This window comes from Vulpes lagopus, chromosome 8 (genome assembly GCF_018345385.1).
Source record: "Vulpes lagopus strain Blue_001 chromosome 8, ASM1834538v1, whole genome shotgun sequence".
Lineage (NCBI taxonomy): Eukaryota > Metazoa > Chordata > Mammalia > Carnivora > Canidae > Vulpes > Vulpes lagopus.
Window position 1 is genome coordinate 9,762,428 of NC_054831.1, and position 14,956 is coordinate 9,777,383.

General features: G+C 47.6%; 1 protein-coding gene across 2 annotated transcripts in view; it reads left to right on the forward strand.

The window, feature by feature from the left end:
• The first annotated feature begins 1,470 nt into the window (after positions 1-1,470).
• Positions 1,471-14,956, forward strand: part of PID1 (phosphotyrosine interaction domain containing 1) — a 220,099-nt gene continuing 206,613 nt past the window's right edge. The window contains exon 1 of one of the 2 annotated variants that reach the window (XM_041767575.1): positions 1,471-1,843. In XM_041767575.1, coding sequence (XP_041623509.1) covers positions 1,814-1,843 — 30 coding nt within the window. In that variant the 5' untranslated portion in view covers positions 1,471-1,813. Of the gene's footprint in view, positions 1,844-2,210; positions 2,232-14,956 lie in introns of those variants that run through there. The other variant, XM_041767579.1, reaches the window with a different exon arrangement.

The following is a 14,956-nucleotide window of genomic DNA, read 5'->3' on the forward strand; positions in this document are numbered from 1 at the left end:
ACACAGGGTGTTAAGTTTGATAGTGCACAGATGGCTCAGGACCCAGGCTGTGCACGTGCCCCAGTGCCCTATGTTGTCAGAACCCTCCTTCTGCCAGCCACCCCCCCCACTCCCTGGATGCTGCCTCTCAGGACCTTTGGGCCCCCACATGCTGCATGCTCTTCTTCCTCGATCTCTGTTCTTTCTGCCCCAGCATTTCCCAGCACGCTCTCGGCCCACACTCTTCATCAGCCCTCCAGCGCTCAGCTTAGCTTCCCTACCCTGCCAAGTTCCCCAAACCCCCAGGCCCAGAGGGTTGCTCTTTTGCCCAGGCATTCCTGGAGGTCAGAGGAGTTAGAGGCGCAAGTCAAGAGCTCTGGCCTCAAAGTCATCTGAGTGTGCTCACTCTAGGCCACTCACTGGCTGTGTCACCTGGACAGCGACCTAAACTCTGCAAGCCTCATTTATTTCATCCGTATGATGGGAATATTTTATTTTTTAAAGATTTTCTTTATTCATGAGAGACACAGAGAGAGAGAGAGAGAGAGAGGCAGAGACACAGGCAGAGGGAGAAGCAGGCTCCATGCAGGGAGCCTGATGTGGGACTGGATCCCAGGACTCTGGGATCATGCACTGAGCCAAAGGGAGCTGCTCAAGCACTGAGCCACCCGGGGTGCCCCTGATGGGAATATTTTCATGCTAATCTTGCCTAGCTGTCAAGAGGATGGCAAGAGGCAGGCCTGTTTAGAAAAGTAGTTATTTCCAGGTGGGAACACTGGCTTGTGAGCCTCCAGGCCTGGGCTCCCACAGCGCCCCCCCCCCCACCGCGACCCCCATTCCCCGTGGGATCTGCGAGCTCCTGCAGCACCTGGCAGGTCTCAGGAAGAACCAAGAACAGGGAGCTTGCACTACCCTCCTCACCCAGGTACCCGCACCTCATCCTGAGCCCAGCGCAGCATCCCTCACCCCGCGGGTCCCTTTCTGGGTCTTGCTCCAGACTTGGCCAGGCTCCCCATCTGCGGAAGGTCTCCCGTTTCCCTTTCTCCCTCACCAGCCCCTGCTTATGTGCTCCCCTAACACCTGTCGCCACCTGACCCTGGCTAGCTCGAGAGAGCCCCGGGGAAGGGGAAGGGGAGCCTTCTGCAGTGTTGGATGTAGCAGTGAGGACGTACTAGCTGCTCAGTTAACCGGGGGGGAGTGGGGGGGGTGGAGAAGGGGGCCCCCGGGAATGAATGAATAAATGAATGAATGAATGAATGGAAAGTCGGTGGCGCGGCTTCAGGGATGCCCGCTGACCCGGAGCCCCCCGGCCCCCGCGCGCGCGCCCCAGGCCCTGCCCTGGCCGCCCCCGCCAGCCGGTCCGCTCTCGGGCCCCGCGGCGCGGGGGTGCGGGTGCGGGCGCGGGGTGCGGGCTCCCGGGCATGCTCAGAGCGCGCAGGTCCGGGCGGGGGCGGGGAGGGGAGGGAGGGAGGGAGGGAGGGGAGGGGGCGGGAGGGGGAGCGGCCGCCGCCGCCGCCGTGCGCTCGCGGCCCGGGCGGAGCTGCGCAGTCCTCTCGCAGCGGCGCCAGGACAGCGGCGCTGGCCGTGCCCACAAGTTGCCGGCAGCCGAGCGCGGCGCCGCCTCCTCTGCTCGCGCCCCCCGCGCCCTCCCCGCGCGGCCGCGGCCCGGGACGCCCCGCACCGCCCCGCCCCGCCCCGCACCGCCCCGCACCGCACCCCCGGCGGACGCCCGCCCCAGATGTGAAGCGGCGCCGCAGCCCCTCGCCCCGTCCCCCGGAGCCATCCGGAGCGAGTGTCGCCCGCGTCTGCGCTGCCCGGAGCCCGGGGCTGGAAGATGTGGCAGCCGGCCACCGAGCGCCTGCAGGTAGGGGCCGCCGCAGCGCCGGGGGCCAGCCTGGAGGAGGCGGCGGCGCTCCGGCGGGAGCCCAGGGGGCGCGCTGCGCCTCGGCGGGGCTTTGACCCAGGGCGCGGGCGGGAGCCGCGGGGGCGAGAGGGCGCTGCTGACCGCGGCCCCGCAGCCGGCGGGGGGGGCGACCCCGACCCCGACCCCGGACACGCCGCGCCCCGGGGCCTTCCAACTTTTGGCCTGGGGTGTCGGCGTGCGAGGCCGGAGATGTCAGGACGCACTTTCTGAGCAGCGGTTCTAGATCACGTTCCCCTGTGACAATTTACTGGCCTGGGGTGCTTGTTTTCTTTTCTTGCCTCCAGATTTTTCCCTTTCCTTTTTCTTTTTGGTCTCCAGGAAAGAGCAGGTAATTTGTGAGAGTATGATTTGGAAATATCAAACTTGCGTTGGGGTGGCCATGGGATGCTTATTTTATTTTATTTATTTATTTTATTTTATTTATTTATTTTATTTTATTTATTTTATTTTATTTTATTTATTTATTTTATTTTATTATATTTTATTTTATTTATTTTATTGTATTTTGTTTATTTGTTTTATTTTATTTTATTTTATTTATTTTATTTTTTTATTTTATTTATTATTTATTTTATTTTATTTTATTTTTTTATTTTATCTTATCTATCTTATTTTATTTTTATTTATTTTATTTTATTTTTTTATTTTATTATCTTATCTATCTTATTTTATTTATTTTTATTTATTTTATTTTTTTATTTTATTATCTTATCTATCTTATTTATTTTTATTTATTTTATTTTTTTATTTTATTATCTTATCTATCTTATTTTATTTATTTTTATTTATTTTATTTTATTTTATTTTATTTTTTTATTTTATTATCTTATCTATCTTATTTTATGTATTTTTATTTATTTTATTTTATTTTTTTATTTTATTATCTTATCTAATCTTATTTTATTTATTTTATTTTATTTTTTATTTCCTTATCTTATCTATCTTATTTTATTTATTTTATTTATATTTTATTTATTTTATATTTTATTTTATCTTATTTTATTTTATTTTATTTATTATTATTATTTTCTTCCTATTTCTTGGTGCTCTCCTTTCCATTCTCCCCTGAACTTCAACTCGCCCAGACGATCTCCAACGCCAGAAGTGAAGTTGTGGGCCAGGAGGAATACTGGCGCTCTGGGTCATCCCATCCAAAGTTTTTCAGTGCCGTCTACTGAGATGACAGGCTGCCTTTAATTTGGATTTGGATTTAATTTGGATTCCGTAGCCGGGGCGTTGGGAAGGGGGGCAAAATGAGCAAGAGGGATGTTTACGGAAAGGAGCTCTTCCAGTGACACTTGGCACCCTGGAACCGCCCAGACTGCAAAGGTTTGATGACTGCCTTTTGCTGACAGATATATTCACCAGGGAGAGGGCAGCTTCTCTGCCAGATAAAATCCACTGAATCCTGCAGTCCAACTTTTGGCAGGCTCGCAGCCACATTGTTTCGTAGTAAACTTTGAAGAAGTGTTTAAGTGGTAAAATATAGCACCATTGGAGGCCTAGTGGGTCTGAAGACTTAGTACAGTGGAGGCCAGGAGCCCTGGCTGGCTCCGGAGGTTTCTCAATGAACATTCAGAGCTCCAAATGCAGAATGCAGGCTGCTCCTTCCATCCTGGGAGAGGCTACCCTTTGCCTGGGAGCTCTCATACTGAGGATTAACCTGCAGAGGGCATTGCATTTAGCACAAACAGATGCCCCACGCCCCGCTTCTAAGCCTCCCTGGGCCTGTGGATTTGTGGGGAGTGGGTTCACATGAACAGAACCTGAGACACCAGGCCAGTCCCCCAGGATCTCAAACAGACTCCCCGCGAAAAGAGACCTTTAACCTTGGGGACAGTGTGGTGGGTGACCAGCCTCTAACCTCCTCGTCTTACTAAGAGACCGTCAGTCACATCGAGCTTCTGAATGATGGACCAGAGGCGATGTGAATATTTTTTGGCAGTGACCCCAGTTACCAGTTGGGCATTTGAATTCCCCGATCGGTTCAGGGCACGGCTTCTATTCTAAAGGAAGGAGTGACTGGAGCTGGGGGGGGGGGTTCCCCATCCAAGTGAGTAGCCCCGCTCTCAGAAGTCCTTGGAGAGATGAGGCCAGAGTTCCTTGAGGTGGCTTTTCTGGCCCGGGGCTGTGTGCCTCTGCAAAGTTTGTGGATTTTGTCTCTCGCAGTTATTTCTGTTTCATTTAAGGACTCCTGTGTGCTCCGGAGCACGTGACCCTTGGCAGGCGAGAGCTCTGGCTCGCGCTCCGCATGGCAATGGTTCCTTTACTAGAAACGTCCTCCTGGCTCTTCTGTGAAACGTACACATGTGCGTTTGGCACGAGCCTGGTTGATTACAGTTTGCGCTTGCAGTGCATTGCCTGCATTTTGAAGTGTCATGTTGAAAGAGCCCCCGGTTTGGGCTTTTGAAAGCTCAGGTAAACATGTCTTATCACTGGCTAAGATCAGATCGCTGCTGGAAGGTTCTTGCCAACAGGAGGCTCAACTTCACGCTCCCCAAATGAAAATGGGTAAACAAGCCGGGTTCCCTTTGAAAGGTCCGGCTCCTGCCTTGCGATTATAGAAGCGGACCAAATGGAGGGGGGAAAAAAATCTTCATAGTCGGGCTTCTTTCCACACAGCAGCTCCACTCTTTTTTCTTTTTTTCTCCAAAACACACAATTTGCATGTTTTTGCTTCTTTGCGTCTGGGGGAGGGAGTTGCTGAGGGTGAGGTGGTGAGTGAGCTGCGTGTAATAATATTTTATTTACATTCCTTGTGGTTTTGTTTGTCACGGTCTCTGTTTGCTGTCTGGGATTTTTTTTTCTTCCCCGTGTTGCCCTCAAGGCACCACCATATAGGAACGTGGGTTTCCGATTCCTCAGTGAATGGGATGCTTTATCTTGCCCCGATTCTGTGGCCCTTGGAGATGCTGATGGGAATTGTGTTCAGTGGGGAAATGAATGATGAGTCCCACTCGTGAATGAAGTCAAAGCCCCACCCTTCTTACACACATTCCTCACCTTCTCATACAACCTCATTAATTTTTTTTTCTTCATTAATTTTTAATGCAAGACTTCAATTTAGATGAGCTGGAGTGCGGAAAATCCTTCAAGGAAACATTCCCAGAGCTTCCTTAATAGGACTGAGGACTCAGGAGCCAATTTCTTGTACAAATACCTAGAAACAAAAGAGGCGAGGGAAGAAAGGAAGGCCGTCTTTTCTTAATTGATTTTATGAGTTCCTGCTAGATGATGCCCATGCAAAGGGTCTGGGGCCCTGGGAGCGTGGCCGAAACTTGCGTAGGCCGGACGGTCACTCTGTAGCTAATTTGGGGCTGGCAGCTAGCCGTTTTGCTCAGGACATGACATCTTTGGGCAGGTTTAATTATCACTATCAAAACTCACTTCCTTGCCAGACGCAGCGATGCTTATGCTTCCCGATTTGAGGTGCAGCTGATTGACCCAAATCCAGCACGGGCACTGCGACCTGTTGCCCTGAGCCGGGCTGAGCTGGATCGTTCCTCATTCACACAATCCGCGGCAAGTTCATCTGCTCCCCTGAATGTTAAAACTTCTGTTGCATCCCACTCGAGCCCTGGCTGCGAGCTTCTGCCATTAAAAATATAATAGGATCAAAAGGGATGTGAGGATTTAAATTACCACCCCAACTTTTGAAAATGAATGCATATGAGTTCTTCCCTTTTCACCTCCTGTACTGCACAGCAGACCTTTTTTTTTTTTTTTTTTTTTTCCCTTGGAGGGACTCGGGAGAGTTATAAATTTTTAAAGGAGCAGATTTGAAACAGGCTCTTCCCAGAGAAGTACAGGGGACTTTTTAATAGAAAAAGGGCTATGTATTGGTCTTTAAAAACACAGAGCTGAGATTACTTCTGGCCTTGATACCTTAAAATCTGCATGGATTTCCTAATTGTCTTCATTCTTGGGCAGGGAGGATCCGTTAGAAATGACGGACTCCTCTGTGCAAGAGTGAGGACACGTTAGCCATAGAAACGTGTGTTTCCCCAGAGCACATGTCTCCAGTGAGCCACCAGATACATTTTTCTGCAGGCCAGGAAAGGAGGAGAACAAGAGAAAGATGAATGGAGACTCAGTTTGAGACAAAGGAGGCCAAGGGATCCAGGCCTGAGGTGGAGCTGTTACAAGGGTGGAGTGGAATGGGATAGTAGGAAGCTGTGTGAGAAGCAAGTTTTAGCAAATTCGAATTGTGGAGTCGATGGGGAACTGTTTTCTCATGAGGCTTTTTTTTTTTTTTTTTAAGATTTATTTATTTATTTTAGCGGGGGAGAGAGAGAGAGAGACAATGAGCAGAAGAGGAGGCAGAGAGAATCCCAAGCAGACTCTGTGCCAAGCACGGAGCCTGATATGGGGCTCGATCTCACGACCCCTGAGATCATGACTTGAGTCCAAACCAAGAGTCAGATGCTTAACCGACTGAGCCACCCAGGTGCCCCTCATGAGGCGTTCCACAAGGTTCCAGGTTAATCATTTGCCTGTCTTCCCTGAGATTGAAATTTTTCCTGTGGCAGATCCAGAAAATACCAAACTTCCATCCGTAAAGCTTGGCTTTTGGCTTCTCAGCTTGGATGCTTCTCCTGCCCCCATCGCTTTCCTTTTTACTCTTACTCTGTTCAGTGGCCAAGCATCAGCACCTTCAAAACGGGGTGAAATGAGGAAGGGTAGGGAGAAAACCAGATCCTGCCTCCTTTGGTTTCTGGTGAACGTCTGGGCTGGCAAAAAGGTTCAAGGAAATAAAACTTCTGTTTTATTGGAGTTACAACTTTGGAGATTATAGGAGCCGAGAGTACTTCGTCCCCCCTCCCCCCCCCAGTACTTATATTGTCCTTTCTCCGCCTTGCTTGAGCTGATAGATTTCATCTGCCCTTGCACTGGGGATTGTTCTAGACTTATTCTCTGTTATCCAGCCCCTTCCACTTTTCCCCTGAGGATTGATGGAGGAACCCTCTAGAACAGCAGCTGGAGACCATTAGACCAGGAACGCTGGGCAGAGAGAAACCTTTGGCAAGCAAGACCCTTTTCCAGGCCGACCAAATTGACAAAAGGAACACAGAGTAAGGAAGGTAGTGGTAGTAGCAGCCCGTTTTTATGGAGCACGCACTGTGTATGGGGCGCTGTGCTAAGGAGTTTTATTTGAATTATCTAGTTCATTTGCCTTCCCTAGCCTCTTTATCCCCATTTTATAGTGAAAAACCCCCTGAAAGCCAAAGAGGTTAAAAGATTCGGTCAGGGTTGGACAGCCAGAAATGAGTAGAGCTGGAATCTGGCTGGTCTGGCTTCTGAACTCATTTCTTAGCCACTTCTCTGTAGTGCAGAAGGGTAGGAAGATGCTCTACACCTGCTGGGGCCACTGTTATTAATAAAGAAAATTGTAGCGGGGAGGGGGAGTCCGGTGGCTCAGAGGGGCTGCTTTCATATTTCTTATTGATGTAGTCTGGCTGCCTGTGCCGACAAGGGCTACCCTCTTTGGGTGGCTCACACCTCTGGGTGGTGATGGTGGTGGGGGGACGACGTAAGCTGTTATATCGTACTTTAGCTGAAATCCCAGTTGCTGTTTAAGAGTCTCTTCAACTGGAGCACATGGCATTTATCCAAACTAGAGACCTTGAAAGATGGTAATCAAGCCTGGTCTGGTCTGCAGTCCTTCCACGTTTACACCAAAAGTGGGGGGCAGGGGGAAGGAGATTGGGGAGTTCAGGAGCAACGGCTTGGAAGTAAGTGGTAGCTACTCTTAGGGACGCACAGGGTTCTCACCGAAGGGATCCTAGATTTTGCCAGTCTTTTCGTGCGTCTTAGATGAGTAAGTACAAAGCCTTGGGCTTTATCGTTTGCAGAGGAAACTTGGAGATATCATTACTGTGAGGTCTTTGAGAAGCAGCATGCTGTCTTACATCATTGGGTCTTTCTGTGCATTTGTCAGCAAAATCTCCACCAAGTGACTTGCAAAATGCCAGTCTTGGAAAAAAACCAAAAAACTCTGCCCCCTGGTTACCCATTGCCTAACTGGGCTGTTTCATGTTGAATGTACTGGGTTATCTTGGGGTGTTAGGCAACTTTTTGCATTTTGTTTGATGTTCCAGATTGGCTCCCTCCTCCCCCACATCCCAGTCGCACTGACAACCCCCCCCCCCCACTATGCAGATTAATCCTGTAAATTGGGTCCTGGAAGAGTCAGCCCCAGACAGCCCCAAGGCAGCTGGGGAATCAGGCTTCCTTCCATGGGGCTATTCGATTCCACAAATAGCGAATAGCAGCAATTCAGGGAGTCGTTAGTGGTCAGCAAATAAAACTAGTCCCAAAACACCCAGTAACACTGCAGTGTGCTTCACTCACACCCCCCCACCCACCCCTGGGGCACAAATCTAAATGGAGGCTTTGTTTAAGTCCAGCAGGAAGAAATAGTTGAGGTTGTTGTCCAAAGACCTCCTTGGAGGCTAGTGGAATCAGTTACTATCATTTTATGTCAACTTAAAAAGAGGTTTTGATCCCAATTTAGCTGCCAGCCAGTGATAGAGCATCAGAGTATTCCAGGTCCAACCCTCAGGCCAGGATCTGGATGAGGACCTTGTCAGGAGTCAGGCACAGACTGGCCCTGTGTCCTTGGCCTATTTCCGTGCTTCCAAAGTCTAGGGGAGCTCTCTCACCTAATGCTGGTGAGTCTTGCCACTTGGGTTCCTCGTCTTGCTGAGGTCTTCTCTCCTGTGTCTGATGGCCCAGAGCTGCTTCCTCTTCCCTCACTCGTTGCCACTGAGGTCTCGCTTTGATAAGGGAGGTTCTGGTAGCGAGAAAAACACCACTTCCTTCTGCTTGTTGAAGCTTAAACACTAGTTGAGCCTTTTATTCCTTGCACCTTTGGCCTTCCTAATGGGCGCAGCCTCAGACTCGAACCCTGGTCCCCATGTCTTACTCATTGCGGTGGGCCTCCCCCCGGCCCCCACATATATGCTGAAGACCTAGCCCTGCCATTATCAATGCTGCCTCGTGTGAAAATAGGGTCTGTGCAGATGTAATCGAGTTGAGTCACTCGGATTAGGGGAGCCCTAAATCCAGTGACTGGTGTCCTTAGGATAAGGAGAGATTTGAAGGCACAGAGGAAGGCATAAGAAGGAGAAAGCCTTGTGAAGACAGAGGCAGAGAATGGAGTCATGCTTCCACAAGCGCAGGAATGCCAGGGGGGGTCGGCAGCCACCAGAAACTAGACGAATCAGGGGAATGTCCTTCCTTAGAGTCTTTACAGGGAGCATCGCCCTGCTGCCACCTTGATTTGGGGCTTCCAGCCTCCAGAACTATGAGAGAGTACATTTCTTTTTTCTTTTTTTTTTTTTTGAGAATACATTTCTATTGTTGCCCCATCTGTGGCAACTTGTTACAGCAGCCATAGTAAACTAATACACTAATGAAACCACATTGCCTTTGACCGAGTTCTGTGTATTTCCAGAAGCCTGGGTATGCCTGACTTTCATAAACTGGGACAAAATGAATGTGTCTCTGTAGCACACTCTTTTGCTACTGAGTGTGTGAATTTATTTACAGCGGATTCAGAGAAAATGAAAACAGACATTATAAAACAACTAAATCACTGCTTCTTCCTCCCTCATCTGCTTCTGGTCAAGAGCCTAGGGATGGTGGGGAACGGGTCTTGCGTTGCTAAAGGGAGCGCCCCTGGAACAGATAGTAAATGTGCTTCAAGAGATAGTTAACTTTGATCGTTAAAATTATGGGATGTGAAAGACAGTTTGCTTTAAGGCGGATCTCAGAGACACTTTTCCAGGCAGGTGGAGACCAAGGGTGGGCTAGGGTTTGATCCTCAAAATTGTCACAGACCCTGCAGAGGCTCTGGGGGGCAGGCCTCCGGTGCTTGCCTCTGCCCCACGGAGACCCGTGTGGGTTGACTTTCGAGTCCCCTCCGGGCAGCCCCAGATGATTGTCTGGTTGATGATTTGCATCTGGCTGGATATTTTGCTTTGTTTTCGTTTTTCACTTGGTAACAGTATAAATTATTTTAATGAAGAATCGCTTTCTAGAAAGTACCCAACTCACTTTTAAGACAAAAAAAGTCAGTGTCATGAGGAGGAGTCATCACACTTGCTTTCCTCCCTCCCAAGTGCAGCAGACACTTGTTGCCCCCCCCTGCCCCCGAGGGCAAGGAGCCTGGGTGAGGGCAGGGCGGCCCTGAGGTCTGCACATCTCAGAGTGGAGAGCCTCTTGGGTTTTAAAATGCTATTTTACCTTTCATTCTCTTCCTCAGGAAGAAGAGAATCCTGCGCTCGGGGGTGGGCAGGGAAGGGGGAGTAGAGATGCCAGGAAAAAGAGGCTCCTTAATTGCCATCCTTCTGTGAGGATAGGCCGTTCTGATCCCTTCATGACAAGTCCTTTCCTCACAGCTTCTTTGTAATTGTGGGTCTGAGGATGAATACCCAGATGGCCTAGCGCCTTCTTCCCAGCACATGCTTTGAGGCCTTTCCATCAGGAACTGGCTGCCTTTTCCCCAGGTGTGTGCAAACGTCCTGGGGTCCAAGCCACCCATGGTGTGGGGTGTGGGAGTGGACACTGCCGTTTCCTTTCTGACGGGCCTGTGGATGCTCCCTGGGGGCTGAGCCGGGGTCTGTGGGGCCATGGGGCAGAGGGGTGGCTAGTTTGTGTTGGGCTGACATTCTTGGTGGCCTCGTGCACTAGCTTCCGAGCGCTGCCATAACAAGGTACCACAGGCCGGGTGTCCTAAGGAAGAGAAACTTCTTGTCTCACAGATGTGGAGGCTGGAAGTCTGAAATCAGGGTGTCGGCAGTTGGGGTTTCCTCTGAGGCCATGAGGGAGAATCTGTGCTGTGCCTCGCTCCTAGCGTCTGGTGGTCTTTTGGAAATCTTAGCTGGCCCTTGGCACATGGTGGTCTCCCTGTGTGTGTCTCCTTAGAAGGATGCCAGGCATGTTGGATCAGGGGCCCACCCTCCTCTGGGGACTACTTACGTCTGTGATGAGCCTCATTCTGAGTCAGGTCACATTCTGAGGTATTGGGGTTTCAGCATAGGAATTTTTGGAGAGACACTTCAGCCTATAATACTTACTTTAGAATTTTCTTTTGGGTATCCTCTGGGCACCAGCACATTTCTCCCTGCTTGAACCAATTGCCAAAAAAAAAAAGAAAAGAAAAAAAGAGCAATGGGACTTTTTTCCCCCCAAATGGCAGTGCAGATGTGAAATGAAGTGGCATATCTGCTTCATGTCATGGCTACTATTTTATACTTGATTTGATAAAAAAAAAAAATAAATAAATAAAATGACAAAATAAGGGCAGCCCGGGTGGCTCAGCTGTTCAGTGCCGCCTTCAGCCCAGGGCGTGATTCTGGAGACCCGGGATTGAGTCCCACGTCGGGCTTCCTGATGGAGCCTGCTTCTCCCTCTGCCTGTGTCTCTGCCTCTCTCTCTCTCTCAATCTCTCTCTCTCTGTCTCTCATGAATAAATAAAATCTCTTTTAAAAATGACAAAATAATATCTGCCTAGGGTGACAAGGTAACAAATCACACAGCTGGGAAGTGTGTTAAGATGCTAATAAGCTTTCTCTAGATTTCCCAATTCTCCCCATGAAGGAAACTCATAGGATCTGTCTGGTAGTGATTTTCCCACAACTTTCTTCCAGGTTTGTGCAAACATGTACAAATATATAGATGCATATTTAGATCTTTCTCATGTGTTTCAATAATATACTATATATGTATTATTTTGCTTTTTCTTTTTCACTTTACAAAGTGCTTCCTAGGGATCTCCTCTGGTCAGTACAGTTGGCTCCCCCTTCTCCATGGTTCTGTGTTCCGTGCTTTCAGTTACTGGCAGTCAACTACAGTCCAGAAACACATGATCCTTCTTCTGACAGATCATTAGAAGGTCAGTAGTTGCTAAAGGTCACATGGCAACACCTACATCATTCACTTTACTATCAGAAGAAATATGAGTACAGTTATATAAGATATTTTGGGGGACAGAGACCACAATCACTTCTGTGACAATATGTTGTTATAATTGTTTTATTATCAGTTATTTTTGTTAGTTTCTTACTGTACCTAGCTAAATTAAAATTTATCATAGGTATGTATGTATAGGAAAAAAATATAGCATATGCAGGGTTTCAGATATCCTCTGGGCATCTTGGAACATATTCCACATCGATAAGGGGGAAACTACTCTAATATAGCTCCAACTCATTCCTTTTAGGATCTGCATGGGATTTGTAGTAGAGTTGGGCCGCAATTTATTCAGTCCTTCCTCTATCAGGTTGGATCGGGGGCATATCCACATTCTTTTGTTGCCCTCCTGCCTGTAAATAATACTGTTATAACTCTCTGGGTATATCCTTACGTACTTGTGCTCGTATTTCTTTAGACAGGACTGGAAGCATGAGATTTGCTATATCTATGAGTATGCATGTTTTATATTTTAGCAGCTGTTAATGAAGGCCTTTTGTGAGAAGTCTTCTTTTTGATCTGAAGTCTGGGCGCTTCTGGCAAAGGTGCAAAGAACATAGTTTGCTGGAGACAGGATAGTCTTTGCAACAAATGATGCTGGCATAATTGGATATCCCTGTGCAGAACAACCAACTCCAAACTTTAATCCTTACCTCAGACTTCTGGCATATGAAAACTCACTCAAAATTCATCACAGGACTAAATAAAACCTTAAACCTATGGAATTTCCAGAAAAAGACAGTAGAAAGTCTCTGTAACGTTTTATACATCAGCGTAAGCATTCTAAACATCAAGACAATGAACAGGCCTGTTATACCCCAAAGTTTTGTTGGATTGGGCCAAGATTTCTTAGAGCAATAACAAAAACATGATCAATAAAAGAAAGATTTGATTAAATTGGACTTCATCAAAATGAAAATCTTCTTCTCTTTTTTTAAATTAATTTCATTTATTTATTCATGAGGGACATAGACAGAGAGGGGCAGAGATGTAGGCAGAGGGAGAAGCAGGCTCCCTGCAGGGAGCTGGATATGGAACTCGATCCCAGGACCCCAGGATCACCACCCAAGCCAAAGGCAGATGCTCAACCCCTGGAGCAACCCATGTACCCTGAAAACCTTCTGCTCTTTAAGCAATTTTAAGAAGACAATGAATAGATAAGACACAGACTGGGAGAAAATGCTTGCAAATCATATATCTGTAAGAAAGGACTTCTATCTGCGATACCAAAAGGACTCTCAAAACTCAATAATAAGATAAACAACCCAATTAAAAAAAACAAACAATTGAACAAAGAGGTTATATGGACAGGAAACAAACACATGAAGCTGTTGAACGTCATTAATTATCAAGAAAATGCAAATTAAAACCACAGTGAGGTATCATCATGTAATTATAGAATAGCTAAAATTAAAGAGACTTCAACCACCCCGTATGCTGGCAAGGGAGTGGATGAATTGGAGCTCCTGCTGCTGGTGGGGACGTGATGGAAGGCAGATCAGTGGATCTGAGGATTGGATGTGTGTGAGGAAAGAATTTGAAAATGGCTTGCGTAGATGTTGGAGGGTGACGGATGTGTTCAACATCTTCATTATGGTGATGGTTTCATGGGCGTCTATACGTGCCAAACTGGAAATCACACAGTGTATTACACGTCACCTGGATCTATATAAAGCTGTTTTTAAGAAGCTATGTGAAGTAGTCATTGTATGGCAGGCACAGTGCTAGGTGTTGGGGGAACTCAAAAATACATGGTTTTTGCCCTCACTTCAGTGAATTCTCTGTAGCTTTCGTGTTCTTTTAACTGGAAATTAAAATTCTAACCTAGCATCTAAATAACAAGCTCTGGTTTTTTCCCTAGAGTTCCAGTCACTCCTTTTAAAACATTCCTTTATTTAGTCCTTGAAATGACAGGTTTCATCAATGTTAGTTTGCCTCAGGATCCTAAGTGAAGCAAGTAGTTGAGCAAAAGAGGAAATCCTGCCAAAAGGGTGGATGGTTCCAGTTGGTGCCTTGTTCTTTCTGTCATGCTATTGTGTTCTTGCTTCTGGTGCTTTGTTTCTCACTTCTTTACAACCTACCCAGATGGCTTGGTCCTCTGAGGCCTTTGTTGCCCTTTGCCCCAGCACCTGACTCTGACCCCCGTGGCCAGTAGACTTAGGAGCTTGTGCTGTCGGATGGATGAATTTCCAGGGTCCTGGCCCCATGGCTGGCTGGACCACCATGTTCGTTTTCTTTCTCCTGCAATAGGAAACAGAGACTACATCATACAAAACCATGAGTGGGTCTTGATTCCAGTTTGTGAATGTGAAGTGTCTAGCCGAGGTAGGGTCTGGATTTCTTATGAAATAATCCTTTTTCTTGTGAGTATGGCAACTCAAAACTTTACCTAGCCCCTAGTGACTTTACCGATGGCCGTTGAACCTTAGTAGAATGGTTTTGAGAAGCATTTATAAAAATAATATTAATCTAGTTTAAAAACATTTTTTTTCTCCTCTAGGAGGAAAATTGAAGACACTTGACTCAATCTCTTGTAAAGCAAAGAGCAAGGAGTATAAGAATTTATTCAGTAAATATGTAAGGAGACCATGTTGCATATTGTCCAATCTGAGGTCCTGTTGAGGTGGTGGGGACACTATTAATAATTAACTGGTATAGCGGGCGTAAACCAGAGTCCCCTGGCAAACCAGGCTGTGTGGTCACCCCTAAGAATGGCAAGTAAAAATGCTAGACTTCTGTTCCTAACTCTGTCACTTTGGGAGTGAGGGAAAGAAATGAAGTACATGGAGGTGAGGGACAGCAGATGGGCAAGAAAGCCAGGCAGAGGAGAGATTTCAGAGGAGGGGGTAAAGAATGTGCAGACAAGAAAGAGGAAGAAGTGGGAGGGTAGAGGAAGTCACGCAGACACAGCACCATCCCTGGCACGAACGTGTGCTCCCCAAAAGGTAGCTGCCAGTCACATGTTCAATGCAGCTGTTGGCCCATTGAAACATTATTCTTTGGAGCAGGGGCATCCGATGTTCACACCTGCTCAGTGGTGCTGAATGCTTTGGTGGATTATCTGGCTGTTTTGGAAAA